The 20,059-nt window shown below is 42.2% G+C and overlaps 2 protein-coding genes across 2 annotated transcripts; one reads left to right on the forward strand and one right to left on the reverse strand.

Annotated features, from left to right (window-relative positions):
- Positions 1–274: 274 nt before the first annotated feature.
- LOC138971658 (uncharacterized) lies at positions 275–9,966 on the reverse strand. The gene is made up of 5 exons (XM_070344428.1): positions 9,807–9,966; positions 8,396–8,456; positions 3,515–3,819; positions 2,960–3,134; positions 275–1,335 (listed from the first exon to the last, which is right to left on the reverse strand). Exons 2-5 carry the CDS (start codon positions 8,451–8,453, stop codon positions 959–961), a joined length of 915 nt encoding a protein of 304 aa, XP_070200529.1. The 5' UTR covers positions 8,454–8,456; positions 9,807–9,966; the 3' UTR covers positions 275–958.
- Positions 9,967–13,035: 3,069 nt separating this feature from the next.
- LOC138970370 (uncharacterized) lies at positions 13,036–19,295 on the forward strand. The gene is made up of 5 exons (XM_070342829.1): positions 13,036–13,499; positions 14,280–15,710; positions 16,305–16,373; positions 17,303–17,392; positions 18,213–19,295. Exons 1-5 carry the CDS (start codon positions 13,080–13,082, stop codon positions 18,318–18,320), a joined length of 2,118 nt encoding a protein of 705 aa, XP_070198930.1. The 5' UTR covers positions 13,036–13,079; the 3' UTR covers positions 18,321–19,295.
- Positions 19,296–20,059: the final 764 nt, after the last annotated feature.

The following is a 20,059-nucleotide window of genomic DNA, read 5'->3' on the forward strand; positions in this document are numbered from 1 at the left end:
TTCTTGTATTTTTTCCTTTTTTTTCTCTTTTCGAAAAGGTTGTAAACTAAAAGATTAATACTTTTTTTTAATAAAAAAAAGAAAAAAAAAGTTGGACAGTTTGAGTACACAAAGGTAAAAGTAGGTAAGCTAGTCACATTGACCCTTCGACTTTTTGTTTGTTTTTCACATTGTGGAGTACGTTTTGGAATGACCACGGACAGTAGAGACACACGCATGACTCTCAATCCGAAGCAGACATACTACTAGTGACTATACCTACAGCACACGAGAGGTTTGTTTGTAGAACCTTTATTAAGGCACATGACGTTCACACTAAAACAAATTACAATTGTCTGTACTTGTGTACTGTGCCTTTAAATAAATGTTGCATGTTTAACTTCTCTTGTGTTTGATGTAGCCTATGACACTTCCAACAAGCAAACGTTCCGTAGCTCTGGTATGCTTTGTTTGGAAACGCAGAATGAATAAGTCAAGAAATCATCAAGCTGAAGACGAATTAAATACCGTATTATTATGTAAACTTTGGATTGACATTTCAAAATAATAATAAGTAAATCAGTCAATAATGTGACGGGCGCAATGGCCTAGTTGATAAGACGGGGCCTCCCATGCGGAAGGTCACGTGTTTGAATTCCGGCCGCGCCTGGTAAGCTAAGGGTGGAGATTGTTCCGATCTCCCAGGTCAACTTATATGCAGACCTGCTAGTGCCTTATCCCCTTTCGTGTGTACAAGCAAGCACAAGACCAAGTGCACACGGAAAATACCCTGTAATCGATGTCAGAGTCAGAAAACACCCAGTAAATATGCTTGCCCGAAAGCGGCGTATGGCTGCCAAAACGGTGGGGTAAAAACCGACCATAAACGTAAAATCCTACTCGTTGAGAAACAAACACACGAGTGTACGGAGGAGTTTCAGCCCATAAACGCCGAAAGAAAGAAAAGAACATCGATAATTTAATGAAGTAATAAAATAAGAAATGCATAAATAAATAAATACAGCACAGACGGAGGGTATCTTATCTCCACAGAAGAAGAGATGTATCGCGGAGTGGTGTTTGTGGTAGTTGTGGTAGTGGTGGCTGGCGGAGTGGGGGTGGTGGTGGTGGTGGTGGTGGTGGTGGTGGTAGTAGTGGTGTCGACAGTGGGACACAGTCGCTTGTCGCGAACTTCAGTGTTGAGGTGAGCAGCCAACTGGTTGTAGCTCTCTATGCGATTGTACATGTTGGGGTTGTTGCCGTTGTTAGGAATGCCAGCCACCAGCTTCAGTTCTTGCTCATCGAGGTACTGTACATTGGCATTATCTTTCACTGCAACCACGTAGATGTCGAAACCTGCAGAGCAGATTGAATACAGTCAGTGGCGACCCTGGATGCAACGGATACCTGCTCGCAAGACTCGTAGTCAGTGTAAACCAATTACTGAAGCAGATCACACATCTTCATGAAAAACGACACGGAAGTCACCATGCGCAAGACGCCTTTTGTTCACCCTCTCTTCCAACGTGAACCATTTAACGTTGAAAGCAGAACAATGTTCGAGAAAACTTATTAGCGCGAATAACGGCGCCTCCGACCTTTGAACGACACGTTACGTCACGACCGACACTGCGATTCCTATTAGCCCTGACCTTATCTCCTCAGCTTAGCCTACGTATGAGATGTCAGAGAGCACCACCGTACGGCGGGATTCTGCGGGCATCGCAGCAAAAAGAAATATGGAGATTGTTCTCGGACTCTCGAGGCAGATGCCAGACAGTAACACTTGATCTCTAGACTAAGTTGGTTGGATGCGGACTGTACCGGCCGCCCACTGTTGAACGTCACGACACGATACAACACGATACGACACGGCACAACACAACTGACGCAGCAATTTATATTGACTCCTTCCTTTAGCCCAAAGCTGACTTCTAGCAGCCTGTGCCCGAGAACGCTTCTGACTGTTGAAATACACGACACGACACAACATGACGAAAACACGTAACGACACACAACACGACACGACACGGCACGACACAACACGACAAGACACAACCCATGCAACTATTCATATCAACCTATACCTTTGTCCGTCTTGTGGTTGTCAGCAGTTTGTGCCCGATAACTCCTCTGACTTTTGAAAGACACGATACGACATGATACGACACGACACAAATGTGCGTGATACGACAGTGCACCACACAACACAACTTAAACGAACAAATCGGCGAGAGCAAGTTCCCAAGGCAAGTAAATCTCATACTTTGTGAAGAGACAAGAGTAGTTCCCCTTTCGGATTTCTGCACACTCAGCTTCTTCGACAAAAGACTGCAATCCTTCGGTGAATTGTCGACAACACTTCATATTAACAGATCACACGCAAACAAATGCACTCATCCCATCAATTTCAAAAACATCTAGCGGTTTCATGCATACACTGTTTTGCTTCAATAAACTGAACTTCATGCAGTATTTGACTTTGGAACACGGGGGCAAAAGTTCATCTGCTACTCAATACGACGGTAAAACATTTCCTTAACGATACCAAAACATGAAAAGAACACACAGACATATCTGCCTTTACCACCGTAGCACAATTACAACATAACAGTGTACTTGATTGTATTCCAAACAAAAGAAACTGCTCTAAAATGCTAACAGAATTGAATGACTTTACGGAACTACACAGCCGCGCATTATAACCATTCTCCTGCGCAGGTAGACTGGCAGAGTGATTAGGACTCGACCAAGCTGTGGCACAAAAGCACTTTTTTCCTGGAAAAACTGAGGAAAGGTTGAATAAAATGTAATAGATTACATACCTTGTCTAAGTGGATATTAGAAATAATGGTCTCAGTTCTGGTCACGATCAAGCTCGCTGAATCTCGCATTTTTCATGATCCACAAACTTCCACCATTATTATTTTTAATATCCACGGAGACTCGGCGTGTAACCTTACAACATATTAGCCCTTACCTCTGACCCTCAGTTGATTTGCGGCTGCCTGTGCCAGAGCACGCCTGTTAGCGCTGAAAGATGCCTGTGCTGAAACAACGACGATGATGTTCTTGTAGTTGGGCACAAAGGCGATATTGTTGTTAGCCTCTTGAAGACCGGTGTACGTCCATGACCCGCCTGCAGCTACGCCACCCTGCTCATACAGAAACGGAATGATGAGATATAAACATTCTTTGACTCGATTTGGAGTATAGGTTTTAAATTTTAGCTTTAAAGCTTAACAAAATCAATAATTAGTTGGCTACTTAACATTCTGCCTTATATTAAATATGCAATTGTTATTAGACACACACGTAATTTCAATGTTTCTTATCATTGCCAACATCCCAACATACATTTTAATGTGGGTGCAACATCTTGTTTTGTCCACATTTATGAAATTATGTAGATCTGGTGTGTTTGATTTGATAATGAGTCTTTGCAAAGTCAGCTTCGGGCTCAATTTAAGTAAAACCACGAGAGGCATAAGCATCGCTCCACGCGACTTGTTTCATACGCTTTGGTTGTACTCACTTGAGTCAGGATTGAGTCCGGAATAATGCCGCTTGTGACCTGGTTGTTGAGCAAGGCCTGCAAGGTGCTGGGTGTGGTCAGTGGCCGGGTCTGTCTGGCTGACCCTTGGTATGACACGATGCCCAACTGGACGTCGACCGGCCGGCCAGTTCTGGTTAGACCATGTGCGAACTGCTGGATCTGGGACCTAAGGATGTCGTATCTCAGGGATGTGGTCACCACGTCTAGATTGGAGGAGGATGCCGTCCTGGCGGTTTCTGACTCGTCGAGGAGAAACCACACTCGTCCCGCATAACTGTTGCATTCTGCACATGTTGCACAAGACTAATGTATGCATCCATTACATGCGTCCTCCCAACACGGAGTTCGGCTGCCCTCGGGGGATGGTGGGGGGGGGGGGGGGAGGGGACAGTTGTGGGGGACAGTCATACAGTAAAAAAAACCTGCTCGTGCTAAACAAAAACACGATTGTACATTTCAGCTGCAACCAACCCCTCAACCCCCACCGAACCCAATTTTTCATCACACACTCCCACCCAGCCTCAAAACCTAGACCACCAGTGAGAGCAGGTAAAGAATTAAAGCTAGTGTTTCCGCTTTTATCAAATAATCAAAAAGTCGTCGGATCAAATAAATGAGCACACACACAAAAAATAAAAATTGCGCATTTTTTTTCCAGGACTAGGAACGATTCGCAAAAGTGAAGTAGGCTATTAGAAAATTATGTAACCACAGGCAATATTTTGCTCACGTAATAGGCGAGTCAGCTATTGGGCCAAGTTTCGCTAATGTAGCTGCCGTTCTTTATTACGCCGTTTCAAGCCTTTCGGGCATACTTCGCGCACGCCTTTTGTTTCTCCTTCTTCTGCAATCCAGTTTCAATAAAATACACAGCTTAGGCCAACAGTGACGGATTCGACGAAATAATAACTATACGCCAGCGAGCGTTCAGACTTTCACAAAGCGTGGCGTCGAAGCGCAAACACTCTAGTATCAAGCCATTCAGGCATTGTTGTCATTGCCTCACCTTGTTTACCAAGAGGGTGCGCCTGTAGGCGTAGCCTCAAAAACGAAACAGAGTCACGATTTCAAGGCGAACGGGTAGTAGGGTGGGGGTGAAGGGGAGTAGAGGGTGAGGGGGGGGGGGGAGGCTTGTGGGGGTGATACGGGGTGGACAGGACATTTTACACCATACCGATAGATTTAGGGCCTACACAGAGTCTCTCTTTGTCAAAAACTCGAAATATTTGCCTTTTTTTATGCACAGCGCAGTTTGTTCATGCAAAACTAATCAGTCAAAGGCTACATACGTGGACTATTCTAAACTGAGGTTTGGCACCGTTTGCTTTGGATTTAAGTACTGTATGCAAATGGCGGCAGGGGATCTACGTGCAGGTGATAGTAACATTGACACGAAAGCAGCTTGATGTCGAGGGACAAGCAACATATTCCTATAGTTTGAGTACTAGTGTGACCTGGAATAATAGGCCGTGAAAGGTGGATGCAGCGCCTATAGGCTGTTGATCTACTGGCCGATGTGAATGCGTGATATATTGTGTGAAACATTCCATCTCACACGGCATTATTAGGTAGACATGCGCCTTGAGTCGCCTTGTGTGGTGAGATACGTGCGCGATATAAATCCTCGTAAATGAATAAAATAAATAAATAGTGTAAAAGGTACATTATTTTGTCCAGTGGGAGTATCGTTCCACTCCTTTGGAACGGGAGCAATACGGGCGGAACGATAGTTCACAGCCGGACAAATATTCCTTGACTTTTAGCGGACTTATTTTTTCTGGGACAGAGAGTCCAAGCCTATATTTAGGGGTCGGACTTTGAGTCCTAGGGGACATCTGTTCCTTTTTCATCTTAGCGAGTGTGTCCAGGCGGTCCGCTCTCGGCCGCGTTAGAGATAACATGACTTAATCCTGGGCTGCCATCGCTTATTTTTTGGAGCTGTCGATTTCGGGGTTTGACAGTCTTGGGTTCGATTCCCGTCTGGTCCTATCTGTTCCCCTGTGTCATTCTCTTCTTGGCTTCCTGTGTTTAGGTAATTATAGATCCTGTGTCTGTTCCCCTGTGTCATTCTCTTCTTGGCTTCCTGTGTTTAGGTAATTATAGATCCTGTGTCTGTTCCCCTGTGTCATTCTCTTCTTGGCTTCCTGTGTTTAGGTAATTATAGATCCTGTGTCTGTTCCCCTGTGTCATTCTCTTCTTGGCTTCCTGTGTTTAGGTAATTATAGATCCTGTGTCTGTTCCCCTGTGTCATTCTCTTCTTGGCTTCCTGTGTTTAGGTAATTATAGATCCTGTGTCTGTTCCCCTGTGTCATTCTCTTCTTGGCTTCCTGTGTTTAGGTAATTATAGATCCTGTGTCTGTTCCCCTGTGTCATTCTCTTCTTGGCTTCCTGTGTTTAGGTAATTATAGATCCTGTGTCTGTTCCCCTGTGTCATTCTCTTCTTGGCTTCCTGTGTTTAGGTAATTATAGATCCTGTGTCTGTTCCCCTGTGTCATTCTCTTCTTGGCTTCCTGTGTTTAGGTAATTATAGATCCTGTGTCTGTTCCCCTGTGTCATTCTCTTCTTGGCTTCCTGTGTTTAGGTAATTATAGATCCTGTGTCTGTTCCCCTGTGTCATTCTCTTCTTGGCTTCCTGTGTTTAGGTAATTATAGATCCTGTGTCTGTTCCCCTGTGTCATTCTCTTCTTGGCTTCCTGTGTTTAGGTAATTATAGATCCTGTGTCTGTTCCCCTGTGTCATTCTCTTCTTGGCTTCCTGTGTTTAGTTAATTATAGATCCTGTGAGGACTGGTATCCTTGTGTCATTCTCTTCTTGGTTTCCTGTGTTTAGGTAATTATAGATCCTGTGAGGACTGGTATCCTTGTGTCATTCTCTTCTTGGCTTCCTGTGTTTAGGTAATTATAGATCCTGTGAGGACTGGTATCCTTGTGTCATTCTCTTCTTGGCTTCCTGTGTTTAGGTAATTATAGATCCTGTGAGGACTGGTATCCTTGTGTCATTCTCTTCTTGGCTTCCTGTGTTTAGGTAATTATAGATCCTGTGAGGACTGGTATCCTTGTGTCATTCTCTTCTTGGCTTCCTGTGTTTAGGTAATTATAGATCCTGTGAGGACTGGTATCCTTGTGTCATTCTCTTCTTGGCTTCCTGTGTTTAGGTAATTATAGATCCTGTGTCTGTTCCCCTGTGTCATTCTCTTCTTGGCTTCCTGTGTTTAGGTAATTATAGATCCTGTGAGGACTGGTATCCTTGTGTCATTCTCTTCTTGGCTTCCTGTGTTTAGGTAATTATAGATCCTGTGAGGACTGGTATCCTTGTGTCATTCTCTTCTTGGCTTCCTGTGTTTAGGTAATTATAGATCCTGTGAGGACTGGTATCCTTGCTACTTATTTTATTGTGTCTATTTTCCAATCCTTAGTTCTTTGGCTATTTTTTTTCGATACATCGCTTTTCAGTAAGCGGATCATTACCATTTTTCGAATGAAGTAATTTTCCGTTAAGGCATATTTATTAGGTCTTCACGAAGACTACTACATGTCATAGCAAACCCTACCGTCCATCAGGCCTCATGCACTTCTGAGACACTAGGTAACCACGTGAAATTCAGCGAACAGCCGTCGTTTGCATCGTTTGCGACGTGTGAAAATATGCAACCGAAAAAAGTTTTCTATTAAAAACAAAAAGATACAACTAGCGTTGAGACCTTGCTGATCTTTCAACAGATTGGAATCGACCTTATTGGTCCCATCCCCAAAACATCGTCAGGCAACTGCTGCATGACGACGGTCACAGACTACTGCAGCTATTAAATGGGCTGAAGCAAGCCCCCCCCCCCCCCAAAGAAGGCGACGGAGTGATCGTCTTTTGGGCAGATTTCTTTCTTTAGTGATTCTCTTTTGAATAGCTGAGGTGATATGATAATAATACTAATACTACTACTACTAATAATAATAATAATAATAATAATAATAATTGTCAGTAAGTACTAGTGTCACATGACTGATGTGAAACAGTTGATTGGCTAATGGCTATTTTTTTCCAGAGAGCGTATTCTAACGCCCTTTGCCACAGCGAGGATGTGCCCCTTCTCTCGATTTAAGAAAATTTTTCTCATTCTCGTGACATGTACCTTATTTTCTCCACATTACCAAATGGTTCTTGACACTAAATTTCCCGCGGCTAAAAACAAAAGTGTTTTTCTGACATATTTCATGCGCCTGTGCCACAGTGAGGCTATGCGAATTCTTTCGATTTGCGAATATTCTTCTCATCCGCCGTGTTAGTGGCATGTAGCTTATTGTCTCCACATTACCAAACAATGATGCTTGACCCTAACATTTCCCGCGAAGTGTTTTTTTCTGACAGATTTCGAGCTAGACCATGCTATTTTGGAAGTCGATTGGCGCTTCGTTCAATAATTCATTTTTTCGATTTACTCTATAAATCTCTTAGCGCACTGTGATGTCTCAATAACTTGAATAATAATGACAGCTTATAATGCGCCAACCACAGCAGTCTGTGCTCTCCGCGCTTTACATGTTGACTATGCATAAAAACATACTATTTAACATAACATCAAGTACATATAAATACATTCTAGCAAATAACGTAATAGTAAACTTACAACAACACATTAGCCATTTACCGACAATACCATGAACATATCTATATATCTATACATAGATACACAACGCACAGTAAGTATGTACAATAGATATTTGCTCTGCTATACAGATGACAAGAAGCTTCTAATCTGCCAACACACATACTATTATACTCTATCACACAAAGAAATGATCACAAACTTACGAAAACATGCAATGCCACACAAGAAAAGATGAAATACACTGTAGACCAACTTACGAGCTGTGACTTGAGCCACACAGATGGCAGCCACAACAAGAGATGCTAGACGATACATTGTCTGAAAAATAACATTCAGTCGTTTTATTATCAATAAACCAATTCTGCTCATTAAAAAGCATATTGTGGGTATTCGGGTTTTTTTCATTCAGCAACCAACCAACCATTCATAAAGCCGAAGCGTTCATAAAAGCTAACACCAACAACACGAACAACAAGAACAAGAACAAGAAGAAGAACAAGTGACAACAACAACAACAACAACAACAACAACAGCAACAACAACAACAAAAGTAATCATCATCATGACATCACCATCGTCGTCGTCGTTATCATCATCCCCATCACCATCATGAGGTCCTATAATGCTTACAACAGAATGTCATTTTGGTTCCTCTGCCTTTACAGCGGCACATGAAATATAGGACGAAAAATATTTGATCAAGACAAATATTAATTTTGATCAATATCACATTCACACCAGCAGAACCTGATTTAACTAATTATGCATGTGTTAGAAATGTATACTGTATACGTCTCTTAAGTTCTTGTGTCCAGTAGAAAACACACTTGGAAAGCACCTCAAACTTAAAATTAAGATAAAATAAAAAGCCTTCACGGGACTTCCGTCCGAATAAACTTTACGTGAATATTCACGCCTTTCAAATAATCACGACAATTAAGTCAAATTACAACACACGAACACAATAACACAAACGGTATGGGCAAATGAAATACTGTTAAATATTTGGGTTAAGACGAAGAGATGAATCATCATTCTTATGAATAGATAAAATCAGTTTTAAACCTTACACCAACACCCATTCTTTTCTGACTAGAAAGATTCTGTTGACAGAACAAAACAAAAAACAAAAAAAACAATGAAAAACAGCAGGACAAACAAAACCTTACACTTTTCCCCGTCAGTGTTATCGAAACAATCTTACAAGTACCGGATCAAGCACTATAGGCGACCTCTTTGTATATTACGTTTTTGTTCGTTTCTTTAAGTTTCTTTTCAATTTCTACCATTATCGTCATGAGAACCAAATGCGGCTTAAAGAACATAGAACCACCAATTTTCTTTAACAGAGAGAAGAGAGAGGAACTATTCCAAGAACACATTCACATTTAAATATAGGTCAAACAATGAATGTTGTTGTTGGGGTCCTGATTTGGCCTATATGGTCCGCTAGACCCAAAAAGCAACAACTAACTAACTAACAAATGAATGTTGTTACAACAGTGATTTTATTAAACGCCCCACGCCTGCCAAACTTTAAAAAAATAATAATAAAAAGAAGAGAGAGGAACTCAATATGAGATATAGTATTCTTTACATTATCTAAAATAGTAAAGTGATACTGACTTAAAACTAAAAGGGTGTACAACATTTGTAGCAAAAGATTACCTTGTTCGTTCCTTACAGTTTCTGCTCTACCGGCCCGGGCGATGTGTCGTTCCTCACAAAAGTCTAGTTCTGAATCGGACGGAGACAGGGCGTTGCCATTTATTTTAAATACTGTCCTCCTTTGCTGGTTGCAAAGGCTGCGCTTTTGGCTGCGTTGGGTCTTTCGTCAGACTCCCGGATATTGCAGGTAACAGCGGCGACCCGTTCGTTTTGAATCGTATTGCCTGTCAAAATATAAGGGCATTCTTCTTGCGTGCTTACCGTCTTTCATTTTCAGCACAAGTAATGATAAACAAATAGAGTACCCGTATTCAGTCATTGTGATCAGTATAAAAAGAGCGTATGCTGATATACAAACACACTTACAATTCCCGTATACAACCTCATCTTTCATCACTCCATACAGTATGCAGCCGTCTTTCGTCATTGAAATGTGATTCTTTACGGGACACGTTTGATATGTGCATGTAACAAGAAGAAATGTGACGTGTTATGGAAACGTTAAAGCGTCAACTGAATACAACTCAAACTATCTACTTTTGAAACGTGAACTCAAGCAAACACTTGCGCATTTTAGTTCGGATCAGAAAGATAGAGAGAGAGAGAGAGAGAGAGAGAGAGAGAGAGAGAGAGAGAGAGAGAGAGAGAGAGAGAGAGAGAGAGAGAGAGAGAGACAGAGACAGACAGACAGAGAGAGACAGAGACAGAAAGAGACAGAGACAGAGAGATAGAGAGAGACAGATAGAGAGAGAGACAGACAGACAGACAGACAGACAGAGAGAGACAGAGACAGACAGAGAGAGAGAGAGAGAGAGAGAGAGAGAGAGAGACAGATAGAGAGAGAGACAGATAGACAGACAGACAGACAGAGAGAGGCAGAGACAGAAAGAGACAGAGACAGAGAGAGAAAGAGAGAGAGAGAGTGACAGACAGACAGACAGACAGAATGAGAGAGAGAGAGAGAGAGAGAGAGAGAGAGAGAGAGAGAGAGAGAGAGAGAGAGAGAGAGAGAGAGAAAGACAGAGACATAGACAAACAGGGGGGGTAGAGAGATAGTACGTGTACAAGACAAACAATCTGTGTTTATTATTTGCTTTTTTGCTTTTTGTGTATCTTTTCTATTGAGCAACCAACTCTGCCAACCATCCTTCCCCCCCCTTAAAACCCTGTATGGTATGCTAGCTGCGATCCCAAAGGAACTATTTAACTTTGCCATGTACACACATGCACGCGCACGCAAGCTGCCAAAACCACCACACAAAACAAACCAATAACCAGCCCCCCACCCTTCCTCCCCCCGACAGAACATCAGCAACAACAACGACAACTACTAAAATCGACTTCTCTTATATGTAGCTAATATTTTGCCTGTGATATGTTTAGAGTGTGTTGAAACATGTGTGATTATATGATATGGATGATGTCCTCATACAATGCAAATAATTTTGCAAGAGTATTATACGTTTAAACTCTCTGGAGGTGAATTCTTTAAAACAGCGCTTACGGTTTATATATATACATCGGTCCAAACATTGTGTGGTCGTAAGTATTGCGTGGACTCTGCTCTGCATTGTGTCAATTTTTGGTTAGATCGGATGGATGATACAGAAAATATATGTATGTACATGTACATTGAGAAACTGATCTCATGTTAGTCTAAACAAGCGTCATGTCATTTCGCTGTTTACCGCCATATCGGAACGACGCTTTACAATAATTCAAATCAAAACACCTTCTTCTAACTATCGCAAACCAGGGATCTACACCACTTAAACAATATATAGGTATTGTGATTAAAATGGACCCTAACCACTTACCAAAACCTCGTTGATATGATTCTTGGCAAGTCATCATATTTATACATCTGGATCGGGCGGGCGCAGTGGCGTGGTGGTAAGACGTCGGCCTTCTAATCGGGAGGTCGTGAGTTCGAATCCCAGTCGCTGCCGCCTGGTGGGTAAAGAGTGGAGATTTTTCCGACCTCCCAGGTCAACTTGTGTGCAGACCTGCTAGTGACTTAACCCCCTTCGTGTGTACACGCAAGCACAAGACCAAGTGCGCACGGAAAAGATCCTATAATCCATGGGTTATGGAAACACGAAAATACCCAGTATGCCTACTCAACGAAAGCGGAGTGAGCTGACTATGCTCTCGGAGTATAGTGTGGGGAACCCAAATGGGCAAAGGAGCTCACACGTAATCAAAAAATGCTGGAACGCTGAAGAAGAAGAAGAATACATCTGGATCATAGAGTCTAGTTTTCACACTTTAACACACTCTGAACATGTCACAGCCAAAACGTTAGCGACATCGATTGGGCGAAAGGACATAGCCGAGTTGGTTCCATCAACGAACGACATTTTCATCGGGCGAATGTGACAGTGTTTGACTCAATGTGAGGGACCCAGATGCTTGATTAGGTTTTGCGTTCATAATTGATCCACATACATGCGCAATGATTGAAATGTTTTGGTGGAAACTGCATGGCTTGCTGGTCACAACAGCCTCTTAACTCACGCGTGATACCCACAGGACACGTGAAACTGAGCCTTTGTGTGATCAGCAATCTTGCTAAAAGCCATTGTCATTACTTTGGGAGGAAAATAAATAGTGCAAAACTAATACTAATAGCGTGTTTGAAAGCTTATTTTAGATGTAATCATGCGTACGGGTGGTGGTGGGGTGGGAGGTGATCCGTGTGTGTGTGAGTGTGTGTGTGTGTGTGTGTGTGTGTGTGTGTGTGTGTGTGTGTTTATGTATATGTGTGTGTGTGTGTGTGTGTGTGTGTGAGTGAGTGTGTTTGATTGTGTGTGTATTTATATATGTGTTTGTGTGTGTGTGTGTGTGTGTGTGTGTATGTGTGTGTGTGACGGTGTGTGTGTGTGCGTGTGTGTGTGTTTGAGTGTGTGTATTTATATGTGTATGTATGTGTGTGTGTGTCTGTCTGTGCGTGTGTGTGTGTGTGTGTGTGTGTGTGTTTATGTCTGTCTGTCTGTATGTGTCTGTGCGTGTGTCTGTGTAAATGTATGTCTGTCTATCTGACTGTACGTCTGTCTGAGTATCTGTCTGACTGTCTTTCCATAATGTTTGCTTGAGTGTCGTACGCGTGTCGATTAGTGAGACTATGTTGACATTTCATCATCCTCTCTAGGGATTGGTCTTGTGATCATGACGGGTTTTGAAATGGAACAAAAACAACAAGCCGGAATAGTTTCACTCATACCCGAGAATCACATTGCTGGCAACAGGCACTGTTTCTTGCGCACAGGAAACATGGCGAAGAGTTCCACATCAATGACCGCATGTGAACTCAACTGTCTCGATCCTCTCTTGAAATATATCGCCGCATTTGGATTTCCTGTTCACCAATTACTTCACTCGTCAAACTTGTCAGTCAGCCAAGATACAGAGGCAGGGACATTCTCAAATCCTTCGGTGGAGGAAGCAGGAGATGGTGGTATAACAGTTCGTCCGGAGACAGCAGAAACACGCAGTCTCTGCTTTCAAGCACAAAGCAAGTGTGGATGTGTGTGTTTGGGAGGAAGAGTTCTCGGGTCCTGTGGGATGCGTTGGTACAAGGTCGCCCCGTGGTTTGTTGGTTTTGCTCTCATTTGCATCCTCCTCCGTCCTCTCTACGCCTTCAAGGATATGTCCACCTTCTCGTTTTACTGGGGGATCATGCTGGTGTTTGCGGTAAGTTGAAATCCGTTGTCAAACGTCCAGTGTTGCCTTGGTAAATGATGCAGCTTCATTTCAAAACGTATTAAATAAAACAGGACAGTAAACAGGAAGCAAAGACACCAAGAGTTAGCATGTCCTCATATTATATCTACATAAGAATTGTAGATAATGAGGTGTTGTTTTTTCTCTGTATTAAACAAAGGCAGTGTTTACAATGGAACGTAAAACGGCTGTATATAAATGCACACACACCAAAAACAACTCGCTGAAGCGAAAGCAATACATTTTGACAAAATGTTTGCCTAATAGAATGAAACTGGTAATACTGTTCATGAATTGTCTTCGTACATACTTATTTGTGTAGATAGGGGAATGACCTTGAATATGGATTTAGTTTTGTTGCTGATAACTAAATTCTAGCGAGGAAATTGTAATGTGTGCATTGTACTTGTAGTTGTTCTCTCTTCAAGTAGTCGTTAGGCCTAATTAGGTAGAATTAGCTGTTACTAGACATTGAACAAACATTTATATATGTACAGATACATTTAGAAGTGCTTCATTTTAAGAGCCTGAGCTCTTAATGTGAACCAACAAAGCAAAGAACATCAATGAACAAATAAGCCCGACACAGACATCCAATTGTCTTCAACACAAGCCTTGAAGTGGGTCTTCTGTGTTTAAACGAAAAACGCTACAATGTGTACATTATTTGAAATCATGTCCAACCGTTTTAGCAACAAAACCAAACAAACATAACATCTGCAATGCCAAATGTCTGTGTGTATTTTGCAGTTTTTCCCTGCCCAACTGGTTGTTCAATTCGCCCTCCTCTACTTATCGTTACGACGTCACGTTAAGAAACTGCGCGTCACGTGGAAAAGTTACGTGGCGCGTTTTTCTCACGGAAGCCACGCCCAGTGCAAAACCATACTGAAAAGGTCACGCCTCCTGGTGAAAGTTCTGATAGTGTTCAGCTTGTTTTTCTTCTCCTCTATGGTGTACTGTACCTGCAGCTTCCCCAACTGGAAACGGTACCTCGCACCTTTGGACGCACTGCCGAATGACTGGTTTCTGGTCCTGCTAATGCTGCACACGGCTTTTTTGACAGTCGGGATTAACACAGAGATCCCTGTTGTGTTACTCTACGTCATCCTGGCTCGCGTCATCCGTCATGAGTTTTTGCTTGTGACGCAAGAGTTGGAAAAAGTCTTACCTCAAACTGATTCAAAATTCGGGGAAACTTTGGCTTCGCAAAACGTCTCAGAAAACACGGGGTCTTCAGTCGAATCTTTCGAAGGAAGAAATAGCAATGACGTAAAACAAAGCCCGGAGTTGACAGAAAGCTGCAATTTACATGTAACCAACAGCTTGCTTCATACTTCTAACGGTGTCAGTGAACTGACCGGCAATACCAATGGAAGAACAGAGATACAAACGACAGGAAGGGGGGCACACACTGACCACTTGATAAACATTCCTAAAACTACATTCAAAAACAAGAATCAAAATCGTGAGGCGGAGAGATATCCCAAACAGTCTGATTTCCAAGAAACGTTAAACAGCCATTCGCTAACAGTCATCGACCTTGAAACAACCGAAGCTGTTGAAGATGTGGTGACAGAGTGTGGTATCCGCAACAGAAGGAATTCAGACAATGCGCCCGGGCACCACGACATATCTCATTGTGGAAAGAATCCGAATCCATCTTTCAAAAACTCTCCAGTATTTACTAGTCGAAATCAAATGTCCAAGCCCTTGCCCGTTACGTCAAAGGAACGTTGCCCAGGTGATTCCACAATTGGAATGAAACGTTCAGCCAATCCATCGTCTGATGTTGTAAAGGAACGTCACAAAGGTTCTTCTACAATGAGAAAGTCCAACTTAAAGCCTGCAACAAGATCACATTTTATTTTCCAGTCACCTGCGAGCGAAGGTGACAGTGAAGGAGAGAGGAGCCAGCTTTCAAGTTCGGAGAAAGAGTTTTGTCATCTGCGCAATCAGCATGAAAGTTTGTGTCGTCTGCTTTCGCTGAGTCAGCGGTGTTTCCAGCACTTCATCGCTTGCAACTTTGCAGTCAGCGTCCCTCTCCTGTGTTTCATGATCTACAGTTTGGCCAGTGGGGCGGGGAGGGTCAACCAGTGGGGCTTCATGTTCACTATGTGTATGGAGAGGATCTCTCTGCTGGGTGTTGTGATCGCCTTTGCCATCTCTCTGCAAGAGGCGGTGAGTTGGATTTGTGTGTGTGTATATATGTGTGTGTGTGTGTGTGTGTGTGTGTGTGTAGGGGGGTGATGATGATATGTGATGTGTGAGTGTGTGTGTGTGTGTGTGTGTGTGTGTTTATGTGTGTGTGTGTATATATGTGTGTGTGTTGTGTGTGTGTGTGTTGTGTGTGTGCGTGTGTGCATGTGTGTGTGTGCGTGTGTGCGTGTGTGTGTGTGTGTGTGTGTGTGTGTGTGTGGGTGTGTGTCTATGTGAGAGAGAACGATAGAGAGAAAACAGACAGACACAGACAGACAAACAGACAGACAGACAGACTGACAGACATAGACGAACTGACAGACTGACAGACACAGACAGACAGACAGACAGACACAGACAGACAGACATAGACAGTCATACAGATCGAGAATACTAACACCTGTTCTCAAAAGCGACATGAAGAAAGTATCAGTGGCATATTAGCATTATCTACATTGATTTAACGATGCCTGGTTTGTGTGTCTTATTGTTGGTTTCTTGTTTGGCTGGTTTGTTTGTTTGTTTGTTTGTGTGTTTGTTAAATCTAACATGGACTATAGCACCTTTGTGTTTCAGGCCCGGTCACCCCTTTCAATGATATACGCCTCTGACTGGTCTGCTCTGTCGCATCCCCTGGTGACTAAGGTAAAGAAGCGGAACAGGAGTTACTGCTATACTTTCAACTGTTTGCATTAAACCAGCGTATGTGTCGACGGAAAAACAAATTAATTAAAATACTCATACATCACACCTTGGTCATACACTCATACATTGATAAGAACATAGCATACCTGTAGTAGTAGTTGTAGTTGTAGAAGTAGTAGTTGTTGTAGTAGTTGTAGTAGTAGTTTTAGTAGTAGTAGTAGTAGTAGTAGTAGCAGTAGCAGTAGTGAGAGTGGTGATGTTGGTGGTGGTTGAAGTGGTGGTAGTAGGTTTTTGTTGCTGATGTTGATGGTGACATTATTGGGCACTAACCCCGTAAATACAAGAATGTATGCGTCTGATTGTTATTGCCTTATTGCATGCCCTACAAATTGTCACTTAAGTATGTGTCTTCACGATTTTAACTGGCAGGTTTGATGCGTCAAATGACATTTTTCATTTTAATGTACTCATTATGACACTAAAGCTATAGTTATAGGTGGTATTTTTTTTTAAATATTATAGTTTTTGCGGTTGTTGATGTTGCTATATGTGAGCCTCCACCACGGAATGAGTCACATGTCACCTTTGCATGATTTTCATATTTTTACATTTATCTAAAGAGTTTTTTATGCTCTATCCAGTGGTGAAACCCGTTTCAGAAAAGAGCGAAAACTGTTTGAGTTATAAGCCTGTGACTAAGGTGACCCTCACACTGTTACCAGACACTCCCCAGACTTATATTAAGCCTAGCGCAGAACCGCGCGAGATGACATGCGACTCATTTCGTGGTGGAGGGTCACATATGTCTTGGCCAACTGCAACTCTTTACAAATCCTGTTACTTTGAATCTAGCGGCCTACCTATAGCAATAATAACTTACAGACTGAGATGATCACCCCATTCGCTCTTGTTTCGTTGCTCTTCTTCAGCTGCAGCTGTTTACAACGAGGCTCCATGACAGCGACCTGGGGTACCATGTGTACGGCCTGTTCTCAGTCACACGGGAAACTGTCCTGATGGTCAGTCCCAGGTCATTTACTCTGTCTTCAAAGTGCCAACAGCAATTCTTAAGATATATATGCAGGAACAGTACACATCGCAAACACACACAGACACACACACAGACATACAGACACACAGACACACAGACACACACACACACACACACACACTGACACACACATACACACACACACACACACCAACACACGCACACACAAATACACAGAAACATTAGACAAACAAACCAACGTAGACAAGAATAGTCCATTCCTTAGCAGTGTTTTCAGTAGATATATTTGTCAAACAATAATCACCACACCAGCGACTTACACATCTGCTATAGAATACTGATCAGAAAATGGAGTATGTTTACCTTAATTACACGATCATATACGTCGAAAACTACCAACACAAAAGGCACGGTTGGCCTAGTGGTAAGGCGTCCGCCCCGTGATCGGGAGGTCGTGGGTTCGAACCCCGGCCGGTTCATACCTAAGACTTTAAAATTGGCAATCTAGTTTCTGCTCCGCCTGGCGTCTGGCATTATGAGGTTAGTGCTAGGATTGGTTGGTCGGGTGTCAGAATAATGTGACTGGGTGAGACATGAAGCCTGTGCTGCGACTTCTGTCTTGTGTGTGGCACACGTTATATGTCAAAGCAGCACCGCCCTGATATGGCCCTTCGTGGTCGGCTGGGCGTTAAGCAAACAAACAAACCAACAAAAAAATCTTTCTAAATAAAGATGCATGTGTGAGTTGCAGCTTATGAATGCAAAAGAAGAATAAACGGCTATTGTTGAAAATGCTAACACCGTTTTAATGTTCCCTTTTTTGGCAGCTTGCTGGAACCTTCATTACATACGCTGTGGTGGTCATTCAGTTTCAAATGGGATCACCCGTGACGTCATACTGTTCAGCTAATGCTACGCGGGAAGGCGTCAAGTGATGGCGGGAAAGGAGATTTACTGTTTTTAGATTGTTTGTGTGTGTATTCGTCCTGTTTTTCATTTGTTTGTTGATTTGAAAATGAGTTTGGTTGTTTTTATATTTAGTCAAGTTTTGACTAAATATTTTAACATCGAGGGGGAATCGAAACGAGGGTCGTGGTGTATGTGCGTGCGTGTGTGTGTGTGTGTGTGTGCGTGTGTGTGTACCCATGTTTCCACAGGTTTGGTTGCCTAAATCACCATAAGGCAACCATCCACACGTGGATGGCAACCTAAACTCTGGATGGCAACCTAATTGTGTGGATGCTCGCTTCATTTAACACCGTTAAATTGACTTTTTTGACGGAAAGAATGTCATAACAATGTTCAAAATGACATTCTTTCCGTCCTCTATAGGCGACGAAATAGGTCAAATTTTGTGCATTTTTTAGTGCAAAATTTTTCGATGCCGGAGCGAGTACTGCACCCAGTGCTGTTGTAGTGCAAGTGCACTAGAAAGGCACTACACCCAGTGCCGCCTCTTAGGTAACCATCCACACTTTAGGTATGTGTGTGTGTGTGTGTAGAGCGATTCAGACTAAACTACTGGACCGATCTTTATGAAATTTGACATGAGAGTTCCTGGGTATGAAATCCCCGAACGTTTTTTTCATTTTTTTGATAAATGTCTTTGATGACGTCATATCCGGCTTTTCGTGAAAGTTGAGGCGGCACTGTCACGCCCTCATTTTTCAACCAAATTGGTTGAAATTTTGGTCAAGTAATCTTCGACAAAGCCCGGGGTTCGGTATTGCATTTCAGCTTGGTGGCTTAAAAATTAATTAATGACTTTGGTCATTAAAAATCTGAAAATTGTAAAAAAAAAATAAAAATTTATAAAACGATCCAAATTTATGTTTATCTTATTCTCCATCATTTGCTGATTCCAAAAGCATATAAATATGTTATATTCGGATTAAAAACAAGCTCTGAAAATTAAATATATAAAAATTATTATCAAATTTGTTTTTTCGAAATCAATTTAAAAACACTTTCATCTTATTCCTTGTCGGTTCCTGATTCCAAAAATATATAGATATGATATGTTTGGATTAAAAACACGCTCAGAAAGTTAAAACGAAGAGAGGTACAGAAAAGCGTGCTATCCTTCTCAGCGCAACGAATACCCCGCTCTTCTTGTCAATTCCACGGGCACTGCCTTTGCCACGGGCGGTGGAGTGACGATGCTACGAGTATACGGTCTTGCTGCGTTGCGTTGCGTTCAGTTTCATTCTGTGAGTTCGACAGCTACTTGACTAAATATTGTATTTTCGCCTTACGCGACTTGTTAGATTGTTTGTTTGTGTATTCGTCCTGTTTTTTCATTTATGTGTTGATTGGAAGATGAGTTTAGTTGTTTTAAGATTGTTTGTGTATTTGTCCTGTTTTTCACTTGTTTGTTGTTTGGTAGATGAGTTTAGTATGTTATTTGTTTGACTTGTTCTTTGTTTTTGATTTGAACAAATCAGTAATTGCTTTACACCTCGACTTAAAACCAAAATACACTTTTGGTTACAATAAATGTCACGTACCCTTTGTCTTTTCTTTTGTGTTTGTTGATGTGTTTGTGCGTTGTCTTGTGTAATTGGTTAATTGCCATTCATGATTGTATCATATGTGTAATTATGGATACTCCATATATGTGTGTATGTGTATGTGCGTGCGTGCGTGTGTATGTGCGTGTGTGTGTGCGTGTGTG

This window comes from Littorina saxatilis, linkage group LG7 (assembly GCF_037325665.1).
Source record: "Littorina saxatilis isolate snail1 linkage group LG7, US_GU_Lsax_2.0, whole genome shotgun sequence".
Lineage (NCBI taxonomy): Eukaryota > Metazoa > Mollusca > Gastropoda > Littorinimorpha > Littorinidae > Littorina > Littorina saxatilis.